This window comes from Silene latifolia, unplaced genomic scaffold (assembly GCF_048544455.1).
Source record: "Silene latifolia isolate original U9 population unplaced genomic scaffold, ASM4854445v1 scaffold_594, whole genome shotgun sequence".
In the NCBI taxonomy this organism is placed as follows: Eukaryota; Viridiplantae; Streptophyta; class Magnoliopsida; order Caryophyllales; family Caryophyllaceae; genus Silene; species Silene latifolia.
In genome coordinates, this window is record NW_027413503.1 from 11,149 (window position 1) to 32,775 (window position 21,627).

The window sequence follows — 21,627 nt, forward strand, 5'->3', positions numbered from 1 at the left end:
AGGTCAATCAAGCAGCAGAGATCTCACAATACAGTCTCAGGGAAAATAAGCTAGTCTTTCGATCAAAGCTCAAATAACCTCACGGTCTAATAATTCCCTAGAATTTAACAAAGCTTTCACTCAAGAGAAATTCTAAATCTAGCAATAAATCAAATTACCAATCTTTCGACCTAGCAAAGAAATCCATCAAAGATAACAAGACCAATACGTAAGAACTCATGCTACACAACTATCCTAATTTTAATACCATGGCTCACCTTATTCCCAATCAAAAGAATTACCTACACATAATCATGACTACACTAATTGCGAAATTAATAAATAAGGACAAATTCAACATGATGGAATCTAACTAGAACAAAGGAGAGAAATTCAATTACTGAAATTAATTGATGGAACAAGAATTAAATTAACAAGCAAAAATAAGAAAAAGAAGAATTGCACAAAAGGCTTACTAATTGAATATCAAGAACAAAGCATTCCAATCCAAGGTTTCCGTCTCAAGCTAGATCTGAAAACTAAGTTTTTCCGGAATGAAAAACATAACCTAAAAGTTTCTTTGCCTCCTACCGATAAAAAGATACTTTGAAAGTTAATTACACGTTGGGCTTTTAAAAGTCTAACACGGAAAATTAAACATCAGCTCGAAATCGGGTCGATCGATCGGGGTCAAGCACGGTCGATCGATCGAACATGCGGAATGTAGCTTCGCCTACGAGCTCCGGTGGTCGATCGACTGAAAGTCTTAGTCGATCGACTGAAAATGCTGTGCAGTGGCTCTTTGATGCTTCCAAACAACTCTTCACTCCTTGCACGCATCCCAAGGTGAGTGAATGAACTCTCCTTCCTCTTGGCTTCCCTGAACTCGCTTCCGGAGGACGAACTTGGCTTGATTTAGCCTACTTCCACGCATTCCTACAATAAATCATAGAAAATGCAAAGTAAACCGTTTCGGGAAAAATAGTAGCCTTAAGCTACCAATTATGCATGGAAATACGTGCCAAAACCACAGATAAAGTGTATAGAATATGCACGTATCAAATCTCCCCAAACCAAACCTTGCTTGTCCCCAAGCAAGCACTATGACCCGTATGAAACTAAACGGAAAGGAGTACATTTCAGAGCTAACTACAAGTCAATGCCAAACCATTTAATGCCCAAAGTTAACTACTGCAAAGCTTAAATCAAGCGAACAAATTTATGCATATCATAGAATTAGATCGGGCGTTCGACCTTGCAAGACTCACACAATCGGACTCTCCCGGATCGCTCTTCTCTCAGCAAAGCAAATGGTAAGATGATATGTAAAAGAGAGGGAAGAGAAAAATAGTCTCTCACCTAGACTGCGACCGACAAAACATGTATGCTTGACTAGCATGAATAATGATTCTATTCACCGTACATACGCATAACCACCGTCAAGGACTATCACATGCCGAACTATTGCAAAATTTGGATATGTGAGGCTAAGTGGGAAAGAAGGGGCAAAACAATTATGGAAAAGTGAAGGTAAGAGCCAAGCTAGTACCTAATGAACCATTAGTAACCGAATCCCGCTCTTCCAACTCAACAAAAACAAATAACCATGCCTTTATTTACTAGGCAACACAAAAATCCAACGAACGCCTCCAAATCAAGAGGTAAACACATGAGGCGTGTCTTTATTTCAGCCAAGACTTATTATTTTCAAGACTCTCTCTCTTTTTTTTTTTCATTTTCATTTCATTTTTTTTTTCTTTCAAGACCTGAACTGGTGGTCGATCGACCAATGATGGCTGTCGATCGACCACCCTGCACACTTCGAGTAACATTCCCGCCTGTAATGACCTCCTCTTTTTTTCATTTTTTTCTGAATTTTTCTTCTTTCTTCTTTTTTTCAGGCTGAAGTAAATCCGTCACTTCTCAAAAATACCCGCTCCAACATTACAAGAGCGAACCAAAACAGCTTAAATCAACAAATTCCTCTACTACTTCCTAGCTTGGCACAATGGTAGGCTAATTATGGGATGTAGTTGAGGGTAACTGGCAATTTTGGCTTATAGTGGAGTTAGTGGGGTAAAATGAGAAAGGGGATGATGCAATAATTCTCCAAACATGCAATACCGACCACAAACCGATGCATATAGGCAATACGCAATCAAAACTCATACACGTGCAAAACATGAAATGAAGGGAGTAACTACTCTCAATCCTAAATTAACCGGTCATAAATGTCACCAGTTATAGGCTCTATATCTCAGAAGGTATAAGTAGTTTGCCAAAAGTAATGAGTCAAGTCTAATTGCTCGAAATAGATTCCATAACAAAATTTGAGATATCGCTTTTAATTCTTGCTAAGCAAACTATGAAGAGGCAAGGAATGGCATATTTGACTAATAGAGCAGAATCATCATTAAAAACTCCAATCCGACTCAACTATATGCAAAAGTAAACGTGATATTTTTGGTTTTTTATGCATTTTTTCAATTTTTTCTTTGTTTTTTGTTTTTTGTTTTGTTTTTTTTTTTTTTTTTTTTTGAATGGTGAAAATAAAAACAAATGCAAACAAAAATGCACTAAACATGTGACCGAAATGCAATAAAAAACAAATGCGGATGCAAAACAAAAGGCATATGCAAATACCCTCCCCAAACCAAAACGCACAATGTCCCCATTGTGCTCAACAAAGAAATCACCACGAGAAAAATGGGAGAATAAAAGCAAAAAAAGTAAAAGGAAGCGAAAAGAGAAAGGAAAACAACTCACAAAATACGACCTCCCCAAACCGGCCCAAAAACGGGGAGGTCACCAAGATCTAATCTCCACCCTCGTAGGAGGGGGGGGCGTCCTCGTCGGACCCCGACTCACTCTCCTCCTCCCAGCGGGGAGTAGCTCTCCCGGAAACGGAGGGAGTGGCTCTCCGGAAGTGGAGGGACCCGGTAGTGGTGGTGGTAGGAGGGGGTCTCCTAGCGGCCGAGGGTAGCCACCCTCGGGGGGAACAAAGTAAGAAGGGTGAGCCCAGTCACCCTTGGGAAGCATCCCCCCCCGAGCTAGCTCGTCGTAGGCCGGAAGCAGGCGATGGCCGTGTCCAATCGTGCTCGTTGAAGCTCCCGCACAAATCACCCAAGACACGTGACATTGCCCTCGGTCCATGACCGGAGGGACAACTAAGGGAGTAGGTGGTCGAAAAGTGGAGGTGCCGGCGGTGGGAGCAAGTGGAGGTAGGGGGTGCACTGTGAAGAGGAGGCATGAGCCCTCCTCGAAGTACTAGCGAAGGTGTGGGCGCCACGGAGGAAAGCTGTAACTAGGCAAGGGCGGCCTAGCGGCCCCCTCAACATGGTGAGGGGCGGGACGAGAGGGTAGCCCGTGACGGGAATGCGGTCACGGATGAAAGAGTCAATCTTCCACCGCATCCGTCTATCGACCCAATGGACGCTCCTCGCGTAAGGGAGGTCCATAAAACGCAGCTCGGGGTCGATGGGGTCCTCTGTCGAGGAAAAGTAAAACAAGGCGGTTGGCGATACGTGTCACCAAACCGCCACAAGCAATGGTGGTCAAGTGCCCCTCACTTGCAGTCTGAAAGTGAGCGGCGGTCAAGTAGGCAATGTTATAGATGCGGGCTTTCCGACGCTCAACGTTCAGATAACCCGCCAAAATCGAAAGCTCAATATTATTCACGTTATTAGACTCTTTACGGCCAAAAATGGTATTACCCATTAGCCGTAAAAAATAACGAAGAGGGGGCAAGTGGACGGAAGTGCCCGTCCTCCTCAACCCGTAAGTGTCACCGATACAAGACCACATGGTCCGGTGAGTGTCAGAGGGGTCCGAGGTTCTACCCTCGGAATAAAGACCCAGAAAACCCGCAAAATCGGCAAGTGTCAGAGAATAATTGACATTAAAAAGGCGAAAGGAAATGCAGGGTTTGGTCGAATCAGCCTCAAAGGCTTCGGAATCAAAAGCGTAAGAGGAAAAGAACTCAAGGGTCAAAACATAATATGTGAACTCAGCCATGTCCACAAGACCTATCATACCCGTCCCATTTAGCAGGGACACGACCGACTCATAACAGCCTAGTTTCTCCAAAGTGTCTTTGTGGAGAAACCGGGTAGCTGTGACCTTTACAATCGAAACAAAGAAGGAGAATTTAGCGCGCTTAATAGGTTTTTCAAAGATAACCTGCGGATAGTCAGGTATACTATCCGTAGTGGATTCTATCATCAGAGGCGGTCCGCGTGGCCGCTTAGCAGGCCGTTGGCTCGATTGTCCCTCTTGCATTGGCGCTTTTCCCTTTGTCATTGTTATTCCTGCAAAAGAGTCAAATTATCAACAAACAACCATCTTAAGTTTCAAATTCCAGAAACCCGCATCAAAATCAGACCATCACGCAAATTAGGGTTTCGAAATTTTTGGGGCAAACTGAAATAGCTGCTCCTAGTTGCTAATTAGTGTCGAAAATCAAAGGGTAAAGGCTAGAATAAGCAATTAAAGCATATAAATGTCCAGAAATCACACCCTAAAATCGTTTTCCCCAAATCGATTTTTTCGTCTCAAGGGCACATTACTCGAAAATTTGGCATGGAACTTCAGCAAAACTCGAACAAATAGCATAAAGATAAGATTAGAAACATACCTTGATGAACTTTGAAGATTAAAGCAATAAAAATCAAGTGATTAAGACGGGAATGAGGTGAAAATCGCAGCAGGGGGAGGGAACTTAGGGTTTCTTTTGTTTTTTTTTTTTTGAGATTTTTGGGAAGTGAATGAATGAGAAAAGAAGGATGTAAACTCCCCTTATTAACTTCCTCTCAACTCATGATCGGGTCGATCGACCTGTTCACTTGGTCGATCGACTGATCCTTCAAAATCATTGCTTCTGGACTCTCCTTGGCGGTCGATCGACTATGTGACCCAGTCGATCGACCACTACCCTATGCACAAGAGTAGCCTCGTTTTCTCCTCGCTTGATCGATCAACCTCCTAGTCGATCGATGCTTGAACTCGGCAATTGGAATTAAAATCGTCAAAATTCATTTCGCCGTCATAACTTCCCTCGTCTTTCTCCCGCAAAAATCCGGTAGACCACTTACGCACTTTGCATAAAATAAATTCCTGCAGAAATTATCAAAGGCGTACAATTTTCCCAAACCAAGAAATTGCAAATGCATGAAAATAAAGGAAACAAAACAAGAAAACTTAAAAGCAAATTGAATGAAACAACAAAACGGAAATCCTAAATTACAAAATAACTACAACCTGGGTTGCCTCCCAGTTAGCGTTGGTTTAAGAGGTCCCGCACGACCTTGTTACCTCACTTCTCATCATCTGATAGCGGATCGAAGTACAAAACTTCGACCTTCCCAACATATGCATCTGATCCATGGTAGTGCTTCACATATTGGCCATTTACCTTGAACCTTTCTCCAGCAGAGGTCTCCAATTCAACAGATCCGAACTTTGGATACCAGTGACCGTATAGGGACCTGGTCCACCGGATTTTAGCTTACCAGAAACAAACGGATACGAGCGTTAAAAAGAAGTACCTTATCGCCGATATGGAACTCGCGCTTTATAATTCTCTTGTCGTGCCGCCGCTTTGATTTCTCCTTGTAGATCCTTGCATTGTCATAGGCCAATGACCTAAATTCCTCTAGTTCATTCAATTTGTGTCATGCGTTTCTCACGAGAGAGGTTAGGATCCAAATTCAAATCACAAATAGCCCACCAAGACTTACGCTCTAACTCAACAGGTAAATGACATGTCTTACCATAAATCAATCGGTATGGTGACATCCCGATTGGCGTTTTAAACGCAGTTCTATAAGCCCATAAGACATCAGCTAACTTGAGACTCCAGTCTTTCCGTGATTTAGAAACAACTTTAGCTAAGACTTCTTTCAATTCTCTGTTAGAAACCTCAACCTGACCACTAGTTTGGGGATGATACCCCAAACCTCTACGATGTTGGACACCGAATTTAGTCAATAAAGCACTAAGTTGTTTCTCTTTAAAATGCATTCCCCCATCGCTAATGACAACCCGAGGGACACCAAAACGAGGGAAAATAATCTTTTTAAACAATTTAATCACGGCTTTTGCATCGCAATGGGGAGTAGCAATAGCTTCCACCCACTTGGATACATAATCTACAGCTACGAGGATATATTTATTACCTTGACTGCTCGGAAAAGGTCCTTGATAATCAATGCCCCAGACATCGAAAATCTCGACCTCAAGAATGCCTACCTGTGGCATCTCATGTCTCTTGGAAATATTCCCCGATCTTTGACAAACATCGCATTCAAGAACAAAATCTGCGACAACCGCATGCGAGTTGGCCAATAGAAACCAGATTGGAGTACCTTAGCTACGGTCCTGGACGGACCGTGATGACCACCATAAGCAGAAGAGTGGCAAGCCTCTAGGATATCCTTCACCTCCCACTGAGGTACGCATCTCCGGATGAAACCGTCTGCGCATTCCTTGAAAACATAAGGATCATCCCAAAAATATTGTCTAGCATCATAGACAAACCGCTTCTTCTGCTGCCATGAAAGCTCGGGTGGTATCCTACCTGTCACAGCAAAGTTAGCAAAATCAGCAAACCACGGAGGTGGATTAGACCCCGAAGTAGTAATAGCTAACAAACTCTCATCAGGAAAGGAATCATTAATAGGCAAAGAATCCTCCCTTTCTCGTCACCGCAGACGAGATAAGTGGTCACTACCACATTCTCTCGCTCCTTTCTTATCCTTGATCTCCAAATCAAAATCCTGTAAAAGGAGTATCCACCTCAAAAGCCTTGGCTTTGCATCTTTCTTAATAAAGAGAGTCTTCAACGCTGCATGGTCAGTGTAAACAATAACTTTAGAGCCTAAAAAATAAGACCGAAATTTGTCTAAGGCAAAAACAACAGCTAGAAACTCTTTCTCAGTGGTAAAATAGTTGACTTGAGCCTCATCCAGAGTTCGGCTCGCATAGTATATGGCATTCAAAGCTTTATTCTTTCGTTGTCCCGTAACCGCACCGATAGCATAATCGCTGGCATCACACATGATCTCAAATGGGAGGTCCCAATCAGCGGCCGAATGATTGGCGCAGTAAATTAGGGCCTCCTTTAACCCGTTAAAAGCGACATGGCACTCATCAGTAAATTCAAAGACAAAGATCCTTAAGAAGCAATTGTGTAAGTGGTTTAGCAATTTTTGAAAAATCCTTAATGAAACGCCAGTAGAAACCGGCAGTGACCTAGGAAACTCCTCACTCCTTTAACATTCACGGGAGGAGGTAATTGCTCAATCACCTGCACCTTTGCCTTGTCAACATGTATACCTTTATCGAAATCGATGCCCTAACACAACTCCCTCATTGACCATAAACCGACACTTTTCCCAGTTTAAAACAAGATTAACATCTATACAACGCTGCATGACTTTATCAAGGTTAGCTAAACAACGATCAAAGTCACCGCCATAAACCGAGAAATCATCCATGAAAACTTCCATAATATTCTCTATGTAATCAGAAAAAATCCCCATCATGCACCCTCGAAAGGTAGCGGGGGCATTACACAATCCGAAAGGCATTCTACGATAAGCAAAAACACCCCGTGGACAGTAAAAGTAGTCTTACTCGATCGTCGGATGAATAGGGATCCGAAAGAACCCGAATATCCGTCTAGAAAACAAAAATTTGTTAGAAGCAAGTCTTTCAGTCATTTGGTCAACAAAAGGGAGGGGGAAATGGTCTTTCTTAGTGACGGCATTTAACTGTCTATAATCAATGCACATCCGCCACCCCGTCACTACTCGAGTTGGTATTAATTCATTTTTATCATTTTTAACCACGGTAGTCCCTCCTTTCTTCGGGACTACCCGAATCGGGCTAACCCACTTGGAGTTGCCAATCGTATAAATAATACCGCATCAAGTAGTTTCATCACCTCTACCATAACAACTTCCCCGCATCTTTGGGTTTAACTTGCGTTGACCCCTGTCTATAAGGCTTGTGGCCTTCTTCCAACTCTATCCGGTGCATACAGACATCGTGGTTGATGCCCTTAATGTCATCCAAAGAGTAACCCAAAGCCTTCCAGTTTTTCTTAAGTATACACATCAAAGCAGATACCGGTCATCGTTAAGCTTAGAGCTAACAATAGCCGGGTACCGCTCCGTATCATCTAGAAAAACATACTTAAGATTAGGGGAAGTGGCTTACGCTCGGCACCTTTACTCTCTACAAAGATAGACAGAATCGGCTTCAATGGTGTAGCAAGTGTTCACCAAGTTATCGTTGGCCAGGCTCAAAAGCATCTCATCTTCTTCCTCATTGAGCTCGTAGCTCTCCATTGAGGCGACCAAAGCGTCCCGGCTCCTCAAAGATTCTCCTTTGTATTACCCGCACACTCATCCGAATGGGTTAGATCGGCTAAGGGATCCTTGGCTAAGGATTCCCTCCAATTACAAGTAACAACCCTGTCAACAATATCAATGGAATAACACGTATCTTCATCAAGAAAGTTCAGTTGCCTTGTGAGCAAGATCGAACTCAATGGTGTCATCCCTACCTCTAAGGTGATGGTTCCGCGTTTGACATCTATCACGGCTCCAAATTTGTATGTAAGAACGGTGCGCCTAAAATAATAGGTATCCGACTATCTCTCGCAATGTCCAAAACAACGAAATCTACAGAATAAAAAACTTACCCACTCGAACGGTACATCCTCTAGAACACCTATAGGTCTCTCGAGTCGATCTATTTGCCATTTGAACGGTAATATCGGTCACCTTAAGTCTACCAATGTTTAACCTTTCGCAAACGGAATACGGCATGACACTAACACTGGCCCCTAAGTCACAAAGGGCCTTTCCAATTACGTGGTTACCTATAGTGCAAGGAATTGAAAAACTACCCGGGTCCTTTAATTTAGGTGGCACATTAACTTGTGAAAGAACATTACATTCCTCCACAAACGCAACATTACCATCATCACGAAAATTTCTCTTACGATTCAAAATATCTTTCATAAACTTAGCATAAGAGGGTACCTGGGTAATTAAACCAAATGAAAGGAACCGTTACCTCGAGATTGGACCATCTCCGTAAACTTACCAAACTTACGCTCCACTTGGTAGCCTTCAAACGCTCCGGATACGGATCGCAACACCGGCCGTAGGATCAGTAACCTTCGGCTTCCGTAGGTTTAAAACCCCCATCAAATCATCAATGAGTGATGAATCATGCAAACTAGTTGACGGATTTGCATCCTCGCTCCTGGAGATCCATTCGATCGATCGGGTATGGGTGGTCGATCGACCAAGTAGCCGGGCGTGAACAGTTCTGTCCGAATTATCGTCATCAGTATCTCGATCGATCGATCGAGGATGTTGGTCGATCGATGGATGTGCTAGGTGTGAATAGTTTTCGACCGTAAACTATTTTGTTCGACACTTGATCGATCGATCGAATGCAGTCGATCGACTGAATTATCGCATTCAGACTCGTTTTTGCATCAGAATTCAAACGAGCTTCTTCATCATTCCCCGAGTCTTCCTTTGGCTTGTCGGGACTTTCATAAGAAAGGCCACTTCTGAGATTGATGGCATTGATCGTCTCAACCGGCCCTTCATATTTAATTGAAGAATTAGCGGCTTGCTTAGCCTCTATATTCTCCAATTGTTTCACAAAATTCTGTGAGGACTCAATCCCGGCTGCTTCCATATTCGCCACTTGAACCAAAAGGAGTTGGACCATCTCTCTTAACTTCTCGATCTCATCTGAGTTTTGAATAGGAACTTCGACTTTCCCTTTGGAAGCTTCAGAAATCTCGAGCTTCTCGAGACGGGTAGAAATGGAGGTTATAAGTGTCACGACAGCAGTCATGTCTTCACTTTGCTTTCGTGACTTACCACGTGAACTTCCAAACTCAGCTTTATGGACTGCCATCTCCTCAATGGTGTTCCAACCTTTACTTTGACCGGTATTATTTTGAAACCTGCCATTAGCAGCTGCATCCAAGATGACCTTATAATCATCATATAAAGCATTGTAAAATAGATTGCAAAGATACCATTGTTGGAAACCATGATGAGGGACAGCTCGGACCAAACTTTTGAAACGTCCCCATGCTTCACAAAAATCTTCGTCGGCTCCTTGCTGAAAACTCGTGATTTTACTCTTCAAGGCATCAATCTTCGAAAGCGGGAAGTACTTCTTGTAGAAGGCTAGTGCTAAAGATGTCCAATCAGTGACTCCAGCTGCTACTCTATCGAGGTAGCGATACCAATCTCGCGCCGAATCCTTCAGGGAGTATAAGAACATGAACCCCTTTACTTCATCTTGAGTTACCCCATTCGGTATAGGTATTGAACAGCAATAGTCCGTGAAAATTTCCATATGTTTCAGGGGGTCTTCATCTGGCAGACCCGCAAACTGATTCCGTTCCACTAAATCAAGATAAGAGGAACGAAACTCGAATTTACCGGTAGAAGGGGTAGGTAGCTGTTGTCCCTTTGGAAGGTGGTGCTCCTTTGGCTGAAAATTATCATATATCGTAGCCATAACTTCCAAAATGAGAGTACTCAAGTCTTCCTCTCAAAAACCTGTCCTCTAACTGTGCAAAAGCAAAACTAGAAGCAAAGGTAAGCAACGGCCTCAAGGAACAAAAGTTCCTTGAGACAAGGGAAATAAACTAAAATAAAGCAAACAGAATTACACCGTCTCCCCGGCAACGACGCCAAAATTTGATACCGTCGTTTAGTACCAAAATTAAATTTATAATTCCAAACTAAAACTATAGCTAGTGATAGTAAGGGTCGAACCACAGAGAGACAAGGTTGATTTTGTTTGCTATTTTTCAGTCTATAGAGTAACGATAAATTGAGGGTTTTGAAATCGATTGATTAAATGGCTAATTGCTAAAATGAATATTCTTAACAAGATAAAAAGAGGATCGGGAATTTCGGTTCACCATGGCAAATAACAGGTCAATCAAGCAGCAGAGATCTCACAATACAGTCTCAGGGAAAATAAGCTAGTCTTTCGATCAAAGCTCAAATAACCTCACGGTCTAATAATTCCCTAGAATTTAACAAAGCTTTCACTCAAGAGAAATTCTAAATCTAGCAATAAATCAAATTACCAATCTTTCGACCTAGCAAAGAAATCCATCAAAGATAACAAGACCAATACGGAAGAACTCATGCTACACAACTATCCTAATTTTAATACCATGGCTCACCTTATTCCCAATCAAAAGAATTACCTACACATAATCATGACTACACTAATTGCGAAATTAATAAATAAGGACAAATTCAACATGATGGAATCTAACTAGAACAAAGGAGAGAAATTCAATTACTGAAATTAATTGATGGAACAAGAATTAAATTAACAAGCAAAAATAAGAAAAAGAAGAATTGCACAAAAGGCTTACTAATTGAATATCAAGAACAAAGCATTCCAATCCAAGGTTTCCGTCTCAAGCTAGATCTGAAAACTAAGTTTTTTCCAGAATGAATAACATAACCTAAAAGTTGCTGCCTCCTACTGATAAAAAGATACTGAAAGTTAATTACAAGTTGGGCTTTTAAAAGTCTAACACGGAAAATTAAACATCAGCTCGAAATCAGGTCGATCGATTGGTCAGCACGGTCGATCGACTGAACATGCGGAAAGAGCTTCGTCTCAGAGCTCAGTGGTCGATCGATCGAAAGTCTTAGTCGATCGATCGAAAATGCTTGTGCAATGGCTCTTTGATGCTTCCAAACAACTCTTCACTCCTTGCACGCATCCCAAGGTGAGTGAATGAACTCTCCTTCCTCGCTTCGAACTCGCTTCCGGAGGACGAACTTGGCTTGATTTAGCCTACTTCCATGCATTCCTACAATAAATCATAGAAAATGCAAAGTAAACCGTTTCGGGAAAAATAGTAGCCTTAAGCTACCAATTATGCATGGAAATACGTGCCAAAACCACAGATAAAGTGTATAGAATATGCACGTATCACCTTCTCTCGCATTGCTATCAAATCCAAGGGCTGTCGGATTGTAGAGTTCTTTACACTTTGAGAACGTCGTATTGTGGCCTTGTGGGTAAGATCCTAGTACAGTTTTTATATTAATTCGTTAGTTTTGGTTAAACCCTAATTGGGTAATAAGGGGGTTTTGGGAGTATTGTTGATTATGGAATTGTGATTATATGATTATAGGTTGATATGAGGTGATTTCGTAGATGAACCCTTTTGATCTGTTGATTGTGTCGAATTGTGGTGATTGCATTCTAGGTAGGGTTTCCTACTCAGTTATTTTATACATGGTTATGAGATGGTTGATGGTTGTTGGCATTTGATTATCTGGTAATTAATTTGGTATTGATATTGTAATTGGTTATTGTTGTTGTTTGTCTGTGGTTGCGAGGTGCGTCCTCGGCTGAGTGGAGTCACTTGTTGGAGTGACTTCACGCCCTTGATTCGCCCCTTGTGGAACCCGCCATAAGAGGGGATGTGCATATTAAGTAACATGAGTTTTCGCTCAGTAAAAATGAGCGGGCTTTAGGTGGGAATGGTCTTTGCGATCCCCACTAGCGGAGTGGATTCGGTTGCGTTGTGTCTGGCGTGGCTAGACCTTCGTGCTAGTGTTGGAGAATTGTGTCGTGTCTTGTTGTTTTATTATCTTATATTGTGTATGCGAGAATCGACCCCGTTTAATTGTTTTAAAACTATGGTGATTCATTCGGGGATGGTGAACAGTTATTGAGCAGGTATGATTTGGATGCGCGAGGGTTAGCTGGGGATGAGTCACCACGAGTCAGGTAGTAGTTTTCCGCTGTTATGTTGAGATACTTTTATTTATTTAGTTGGTTTGGTTGTTGGAACAGTTGTATCGTACTTTACAGTTTTGAGTTTTGATGTAACCACTTAAACTATTTATTTAAAGTACATTCTTTGATGGTCTATTTGATATATATTGCCTCGGGCAACCGAGACGGTAGCACTCTCATGCATTAGGTGGTTTTGGTAAGACACCTTGGTGTATGAGGGTGTTACAACTTTGACCAAATCGTGACCGAAATGTCTTGTCGAACGGAGCCATAATTTCGATTATTCCTATCAAATAACTTTTTTTTTTAATACTCCCTCCATTCAACTTTTATCACCCCACTTTAATATAATACTCTTTACATATATTGGAGAACACAAATTCTCATTATAGACGGACACTATCCGTCTATACGTATAGACGGATACCATTTCCCCTCACAAAATACCTATTTCCCATAAAGTGGGAAGCACATGGGGGGTGCCCCACCTTGTTCCCACTACCCATTTCATTAGAGGTCTTTACCCGTCTGTTCGCCCCACCCGTCTATACCAAGACCTATTGATTGGAGAAATGGGGTGATAAAAGTTGAATGGAGGGAGTAATAAATTTTTAAAATTCGGATTGGATTCGGATATCCGGTTTTAAGAAATTCTCAATGCACATCCAATCCAGTTTATTTGGAAAAAACTGAATCGGATATTCAATTTAAGTAGTATCTATATATTAGGATTTTTTTTTTCGAATTTCGGATCGAATTCGGAAAAAAAAAAAATCAGATCGGATATTTTTTAATCACCCCTAGATTATGGAACTCATTTAGAGCGTTATCTTTATTATTTAGTTTAACGTGCAAAAATGAACCACATCATTTAGCGCTTGTGACATGCGTCGGAGCAAATTCGATATTTCACGTAATGGTTTTGCCGGAAATTTAAAACAATGAAAAAATGGAGAACAAATTGGAGGTTCCTCAGTATGCTTACTATACTACGCAACACCAGGGGTGTTGTTTGCTCTGAGTGTTGTTTCTTTTGTATGGAAATTGGAATATTGAAAGCGGGCTAACCGCAACGCCGGGGTGTTTATTGGTTCGGGATCGGATTGGATCGGACCGGACTAAAATTTGTGGATCGAAGATCAAACAAGGGTAAAATGTCCGATCATGGATCGGACCATACCTTTATTGGTCTGATCTGATCTGAACCCAATAAATGCACGGCATGGCCTGGCCCGAACCATATAGACCAAACAATGTATTGGGCTCATTACTTTATTATTTCTACGATAAATTTAATTTATATTAGGGATATAGGATTAAGTGTATTATTTCATATGATAATAGAATATGTCAAATTAATAAATAACAAAATACTATTATCATATGAAGAGAAACATTTGTTAATTATACTTTTTTAATGATTTTCATTACAAAAGTTTGTCCACTGTTAGGTCCGCGGTCCATTCGCTTTGTGACCAGGACCGGACCAAAGACCAAACTAATGTAAATAGATGGACCGTGAAGCGGGCCAAATAAAGTAAGGTCCGGTCTAGTCTGGACCAAATTACACGGTCTGGTCTGGCCTGGGTAGAGTCTGGTGATTAAAAGTTAGGTGAAACTCCCAATGGACTCATGTTCACCCTCTCAAGAGTAAAGTGTTAATATGAAATTTTTATGTTAATTTTAAAAAAATTTTAACTATTGCATATCTTGAAAAAACACCAAATAAGACAATATCCATTGATCACCAATAATATAAATTTAGCATTATTATGTAAAATTGTAAATAGAATAAAGATAAAGAGTATAGGACTGCAATATAATAATAAAAGGATTTACCTAGGGTGACATTGACGATGGCTGGTTTATCTGCGTTCTGGAGCAGTTTAGCTTTAAAATTAGCACAATCAATTTGCCCAGATATATGTGTATCAATTGTGACACACTCCATTCTGTACATTCGTGCCGCTTTGAAAACGGAAAAATGTGAATCTCTTGAGGTGTAAAATATCCCCTCTGGAAACAACTCCCTCCTAGAATAAATTAATAATGGTGTTAAAATTTAACATGACGCAATCTCTAGTAAAAAGGATTAAATAGTCGTAGTGTACACAAATCAAATGAACTAGTTTTAAACCCGTTCAAAATTGCACGGGTATGTATTTGGGCCAGTATTAATGTTTTTGGATGTATATTTGTTTTTGCATTTCTATTGTACTTACCTAGTTGGTCTAAATCTACGATCTACATAATTTATATTTAAATTTGTTAAAAACACGTGTTCACATACACTGGTTTATAAGGAAATAACATAATCCACTCTTGTAAATAAAAATAGCATACATAAAAACTTTACATCCGGATAAAAGAAATATAATCTAATATAATCAACTTTAACATATGTATGTAATTCATTTGCGTTTTATATTCGATCCCGTATATAAATGTTATTTCTTCTTGAAATTATGTATTTTTATTATTATGTAATTTTGTTTTAAAAATTATGTAATTCAATTTCATTTACTCGCATTTGTAATTCATTCTGCGTATATGTTATTAATTTTATTTACACGGAATGTATAAAATTATTTCATAATATTAATTCATAGAATTTTTTCATAATATTATTTCATAGAATTTGTTGTAAGACGGAATTTATCGCATGTTTGAAAAGACGGAAATGTGAAGAAATAAATACATCACATCACGGTCCCACCATAACATGAATTTCCAAAAAAAAAAAAAAAAAAAAAAAAAATCGAATTAATGACGTGGCCAATGAGGATTGAGAAGATTTTGTATTAATATAGATAAGATTATTATCGTATATAAACAAAAATATTTCTTTAGTATACGAGTTTGTTTAAACTTTTGCATTATTTAAGCTTTTTAAGGAGTCATAACGAATTTTTTCCAATAAGCATATAGTTATGTATAATGTATAATTACCCTAAGAGGATGCCATGAAGGTTGCCTTCGGAGCTACCATTAGTGACATATCCCCAGTACTCCTCCTCCTCGATCTCCCAAAGTCGTGCAAACCAATCTAAAACACCCACCTCGAATTTCCTCGATTGCCCATTAAAGTTGGGCTCAATAAATGGATCACCGAAGTTGTTTATTACTTGATTTGGCAATTGCCCCAAAGCACTATAATCAAAATCTAATCTCAGTGCATATCCTGCAATAATAAGATTATGCTTTGGACAGGTTAAAGCTTCTATAGAATTTTAAATTTTAAATTTTTTTATTTTTATTTTTATTAGTTAAAGACTTATAAAAGTCCTAAATTTACACTACAATTCCTCACCATTTAAAATAGGAGTAAGGTCATCTTTAGTACTCCTTCCTTCCATACACCTCCAAATACAACATGGTCTCATTACACACTTGTCAATACAAGATTTGTAACATAAATATCTTCAATTTTACGTTATAAAAAAATATAAAAGTTTGATATTTTAATTGTATTTACAAAATTAAATTAAATAATATTCCACATGAATATATTTTCTCTTATATATTACAAAGAATATCGAATATTCTCTTCGAACACGAATAATGTCAAAATACGAGATGTTCTATTTGGAGTTGAATGAAGGGAGTACAAAACATATTATTATTAGCATAAATAGATTGTTCAAGCAGATTAGAAATGACATATTGGATTGATATGTTTGACTATTACTCCTTCCATCCCGATCATTTGTTTACTATTTCATTTTGGGTGTCTTTCTATATTAGGATTTGCCTTTGATGTGCAATTTGATCCTCTACACTCAATTTCAGCCACTTGTCATCTAATAATTGGTCTCATCTTCATTCATTAGTCTTTGTACCAAAACCATAGGTAAACAAATAATCAGAAGGAGGGAGTATATTTCAAAACAAATGACTTGGGACCGAGGGAGTATATTTCAATTAAGAAGCTTTCGTAGAAGTGTTTGATAATTAGCGGGTTTAGATTAAAAGATTGTTTTCTTAGATTAATATCTAGATCCTGCAAACGGATCAACCGGTAGGTCGGTTCGGGGTTTGAAGACTTCGGGTTCGGGTTCGCGCGATCGTATTATTTCGGGTTTGGGTCATTTTAGGTCAACTATTATCAGGGTTTTATGGATAATACTCGGTTTATTACAACAATAAACACATTCGGGTGGGTCGTAAATTCGGGTTCGGGTCAAGCTCAAGTCTTGAGGTCAGTGTCAGGTTGGGTGCGGGTAACAATTTTGCCTATCAGTCAGGACTATTAATACCGGATTAGCTTAGTAGCATAAATTTATTTATTCTTTCAGGTAAGACCACTTATTTGCGGTAAAAACAATTCATAGACACTTATGATTAGGAATGTTGGATATTTCATGTTATACACAAATTATTTTTAAAAATATTTTAAATTACGGTATATATATATATCTCCGTGAAACTTTATACGGGTTTTAAACTAATAAGACGATCATAGTTAGTGATATTGCAGCAACATAAATGAATGGCCTGGGAGGAATTTTTTTATCACTCTATGACATTTTATTCGGCCAAACTACTAAATTGGTAAAAAAAACTGGAGAGTTGTTGTCAAATTGATAAAAAAATTTTACATGTGACAAATTGGTAAAAAAACTAATGGAATGTGGCAAATTGGCCAAAAAAGTTTCACTTTAACAAATACTCTATCATTGCAACAAGATTTGACAAAGCTACCCTTATTGAATTAGTAAACTAAAAAAAATTATCCGAGACTCATCATTAGCAACTATGACCCGTAACATAAAATTAACAAACCTGACCCAAATTTGATCTAACGTTGTGTATCATGTTTTTCTCTTATTTGAATAATTCGACTAAAAAAAATGATTAGATCCATAAATATTTGGACAAAAATTACTCGTAAACATTGATTTTTAATATTTCACCTCAGATAGATATATAAATTAATGAAATATTAAATAAAAAAAATAATCCAATTTTCATTTTCGAGCCTTGTAGGACTTAATTTCGAGCCAACGGTCTCCGGATCGCATGCGGATTTTCTTAGGATGATAGGACGCCCAAACCCCAAAAAAAGTCGAATTGGTTCGGGTTTACCTAGTAAGTAGACTTGGAAAAACCGATTTAGCTTGATTGACTCTGCTCGAAAATAAGGCTGATCCGAGATCCAAAATTTATCAGAACTACAACTCCCAAATTTAACACGAAACCGGATTGACCTGACACAACCCGAATTTTGTTGACTAGGATCTGACGCGACCCGTCCCGAAATAAACAAATTCGAAACCCCGACCCAAAAATGACGCGAAAAATGTAACACTCTAATTGAACAAATAAATGACTAATTTAAAAACACACTTAATAGTTAATCCTCCCCCCGATCCAGACAGATGTAAACATAAGCAAAAAATGGTTATTTAAGAAAAGGTGGAAAAGTAAGGAGTAAAGTAGGAACAATTAGTCTTGTTGAAGACGGGTCGGAGCAAGTGACGGGTAATGTCACTCACAAAATGGATAGGGGGGACAAGGTGGGGGCACCCCCATGTGCTTCCCTCTCTCCTCTATTTGGGTCATTTGTGAGAGGAAATGGTATCCGTCACTCCAAAGTGACGGATACGTGCCGTCTTCAATGAGATTTTGTGAAGTAGGAAATATTGATTGGGACCACATGGGTTTAGGTGGATTAAATAAGTAGTTGGTGAATGGGTGAGTGGTTGGTAAAGCTGTAACACAAAATCTCATTGAAAACGGACGATATCCATCACAAGCTTGTGACGGATACCGTTTTATCTAACAAAATACTCATTGAGTGGTGAGTGGGAAGCACATGGGGGGTACCCCACCTTGCCCCCTCTCCCTTTTTGTGAGAGGTCACAAGCTTGTGACGGGATTAGCCCGTCACAAGCAAGACTAGCAGAAGTTGTAAATAAGTAGTGCCGTAGTGGATGTAAGGGTAATTTAGTTATTTTTCATGCCAAATATGGTATGTTACCATTAGTGTGGTTCATCCATTTTAGGTAAGTGTTACCATCTGTCTGCATCGGAGGGAGTATAATTTACGTTAAAATAAAGAATCAAGTATCAAAATTAAACTAAAAATAGGTAATAGTATTAAACGTACTTTTTTTTTATCTTAACCATTGACCCGAATATGATTCTGGCCTGAAATAACCCAACCAACATACCCGAAAAATACCCAAAACAACTCAACTCGACCTGACCTGACCCGAACTAACCCGATAATAGGACAACCCAAAATGACCCGAGCCGAATTGGCTCGGCCCAAACCCAACTCAATTGACCCGTTTACCAGGTCTAGTTGTAAACTTCATCTGGTCATCTATTCTTATTTTTTTTGTTTTCGGTTATATTTTGTGAGTTGGGTGACTTGGGTAAAAGGGTATTTTAGACAAATTTAGTTCTATGAATAACAAATTAAATAAAGTAATAGTTTTTTGGTCAATTTGTCACATTTTATTAAGTTTTTTTTACCAATTTATCACAAGTGAAACTTTTTTTACTAATTTGGCAACTATCCTCCACTTTTTCAACAAGTCTCATTATAGACGTGGATATCGGTCTATAATGAGATCGTCGAATCCCTCTTACAAAGAGGTAAGTGGGAGGCCAAGAAGAACCCACTTGGTTTCTCACTTGCATTCCCACTTCCCTCTTTGTGAGAGGGATCCAACCCGTCTCTTATTATGCATTTAATCCTTCTCTATAATGAGAATTTGTGCCACTTTTTTACCAATTGGGTTATTTAACCCATTTTATTACGAAGATATATGGTAAATGTGAAACAATAAAGAAGACGTATAAACATTCTTACCTAGATTTTGTTTAGTCCTCTGAAGAGATTTTTCGAATGTGGACAAGACAGAGGTTATATAATTCTCCTTATCGGCATTAGCTTCAGGATCGAGTTCAGGTTCAATTATCTCATGGCACGAGAATTCCACATCCCTGCGCCCGACAATTCCCTTATCTTTTTTAGATTGTACGACAATGCCTTTAGTACCGTTTCCATTTTCGCAGAAGTTAATCCTTTTTGCGGTATCTTGGCTCTTGTCCAAGGGCAACCCTACTGTAAGTGTTGTTCCAGCCATTGTCTTCATGTCTTGCTCAATATTACAAGCAAGAATCAAAATCTACAAAAAGAATTGACAATAGGGGAGATTAATAAGGCAGAAGGCGTAAAGTTAAAGTACATAGTTAAACAATAATGAAGAGCTCATCCTAGAAATTGGGAGAAGATGAAAATAGAGAGAAGGCCAAGATGCATACCAATAATTATGGCAAGATGTAAAATAGGTTTGGAACGAACTTGTACAAAAGTATGTACTTATAGCATCCCACTTACGTGAGTGGACCAACGTACACTAGATTAATTACCCTTTTGAAGGGGGTGAGACTTTGAGAGGTTCTAAGTGTAGAAGGCATTGGCCTAGGTCATTTTACTTACATAAGATGGCTCTTGACGAGATTTGAACCTAAGACTCTTGGAGTTTTAACCAATTTTTAGCCATTAATCTACACCCTTGCGGGCTTTCAGATTATTGAGAGAGTCTCACGTAAATCTGTTATATTTAAAACAAAAAATAACTTAAAATAAGGCCCTGTTTTTTTTTTTGATCAAAACGGATCTGATCTCAATCAACTTAACTTATAGGATCGAATCAATCGAATCGAACTTATAGGATCTCGAATCAACTTATAGGATCTGAACTTTTCAACTTATAAGATCGAATCGAATCGAACTTATTGGATCTCGAATCGAACTTATAGGATCGAATCGAATCGAACTTATAGGATTTGAACTGAACTGAACTTATAGGATCTGAACTGAACTGAACTTATAGGATTTGAACTGAACTGAACTTGTAGGATCTGAACCGAACATACAAGATTCAGATTTAAATTAACTTAAATTAATTTAACATTTAACTTAAATTAAATATTATTATTATTATTATTATTGTTGTTGTTGTTGTTGTTATTTATTATAATAATAATAATTATTATTTTTATTATAAAAAAACCACAAACGTTTATTGAGATTAGTGGGCAGCAAAGAGAGAACATTGATAATAAAATATAGTCTAAACCACAATTTATAATAATATTTTCTACCTTATATACATTGGTTTGTTCATACATTATACTATGATTATATTACGATAAAAAATAATGAGAGGAGTGATAATTTCGTTTTAAAAATAATAATTTATATATGTATCGAATAATTAATGTCAAGTGTTTTTGCATGGGTTTTAAAAATAATAATCCGTATATAACCTTTCTAAACTTAATTTATAAAATCTGAACTTATAGGATTTGAACTGAACTTATAGGATCTGATCTGAACTGAACTGAACTTATAAGATCTGAACTGAATTGAACTTATAAGATCTGAACTGAACTTATAGGATTTGAACTGAACTGAACTTATAAGATCTGAAATGAATTCAACTTATAGGATCTGAACTGAACTTATAGGATTTGAAATGAATCAATCAACTTATAGAATCGAAGTTAACTTATATTAACTCGACTTTAGTCCAAAAGAACATAGCCAAGTAGTTACTTTAGGGGATATATTTACTACAATTAACTCGTGGTTTTACACTAATGCTTGTGTAAACCGCCTTATACAAGAATTATTCCAGATTCTTATGTTCTTACTACCTCGGAAATGACATGATAAGTTGCCTAAAAATGACAAATATTTTGTCTTTATTATTATCATTTGCTAGTATTTGAATCCGTTTTATATATAAAATGGGTACCCATCTTAAGCGGGACCGATGGGTTATTGGTACTACTAAAATAATTATT

The 21,627-nt window shown here is 38.6% G+C and overlaps 1 protein-coding gene and 1 non-coding gene across 3 annotated transcripts; one reads left to right on the top strand and one right to left on the bottom strand.

Annotated features, from left to right (window-relative positions):
- Positions 1-722: 722 nt before the first annotated feature.
- On the bottom strand, positions 723-20,197 carry LOC141639906 (serine decarboxylase 1-like). 2 transcript variants are annotated; one of them, XM_074448887.1, is made up of 5 exons: positions 20,077-20,197; positions 19,622-19,940; positions 15,751-15,982; positions 14,641-14,834; positions 723-915 (listed from the first exon to the last, which is right to left on the bottom strand). In XM_074448887.1, the coding sequence occupies exons 2-5, from the start codon at positions 19,905-19,907 to the stop codon at positions 803-805; spliced, it is 825 nt and encodes a 274-aa protein (XP_074304988.1). In that variant the 5' UTR covers positions 19,908-19,940; positions 20,077-20,197; the 3' UTR covers positions 723-802. The 2 variants fall into 2 exon arrangements, with proteins under 2 accessions (XP_074304988.1, XP_074304987.1); XM_074448886.1 differs by lacking the exon at positions 723-915 and adding an exon at positions 11,816-12,082.
- On the top strand, positions 10,058-10,166 carry LOC141639907 (small nucleolar RNA R71). Its single transcript, XR_012542759.1, has one exon. It is a non-coding gene; the product is annotated as a small nucleolar RNA R71 (small nucleolar RNA).
- Positions 20,198-21,627: the final 1,430 nt, after the last annotated feature.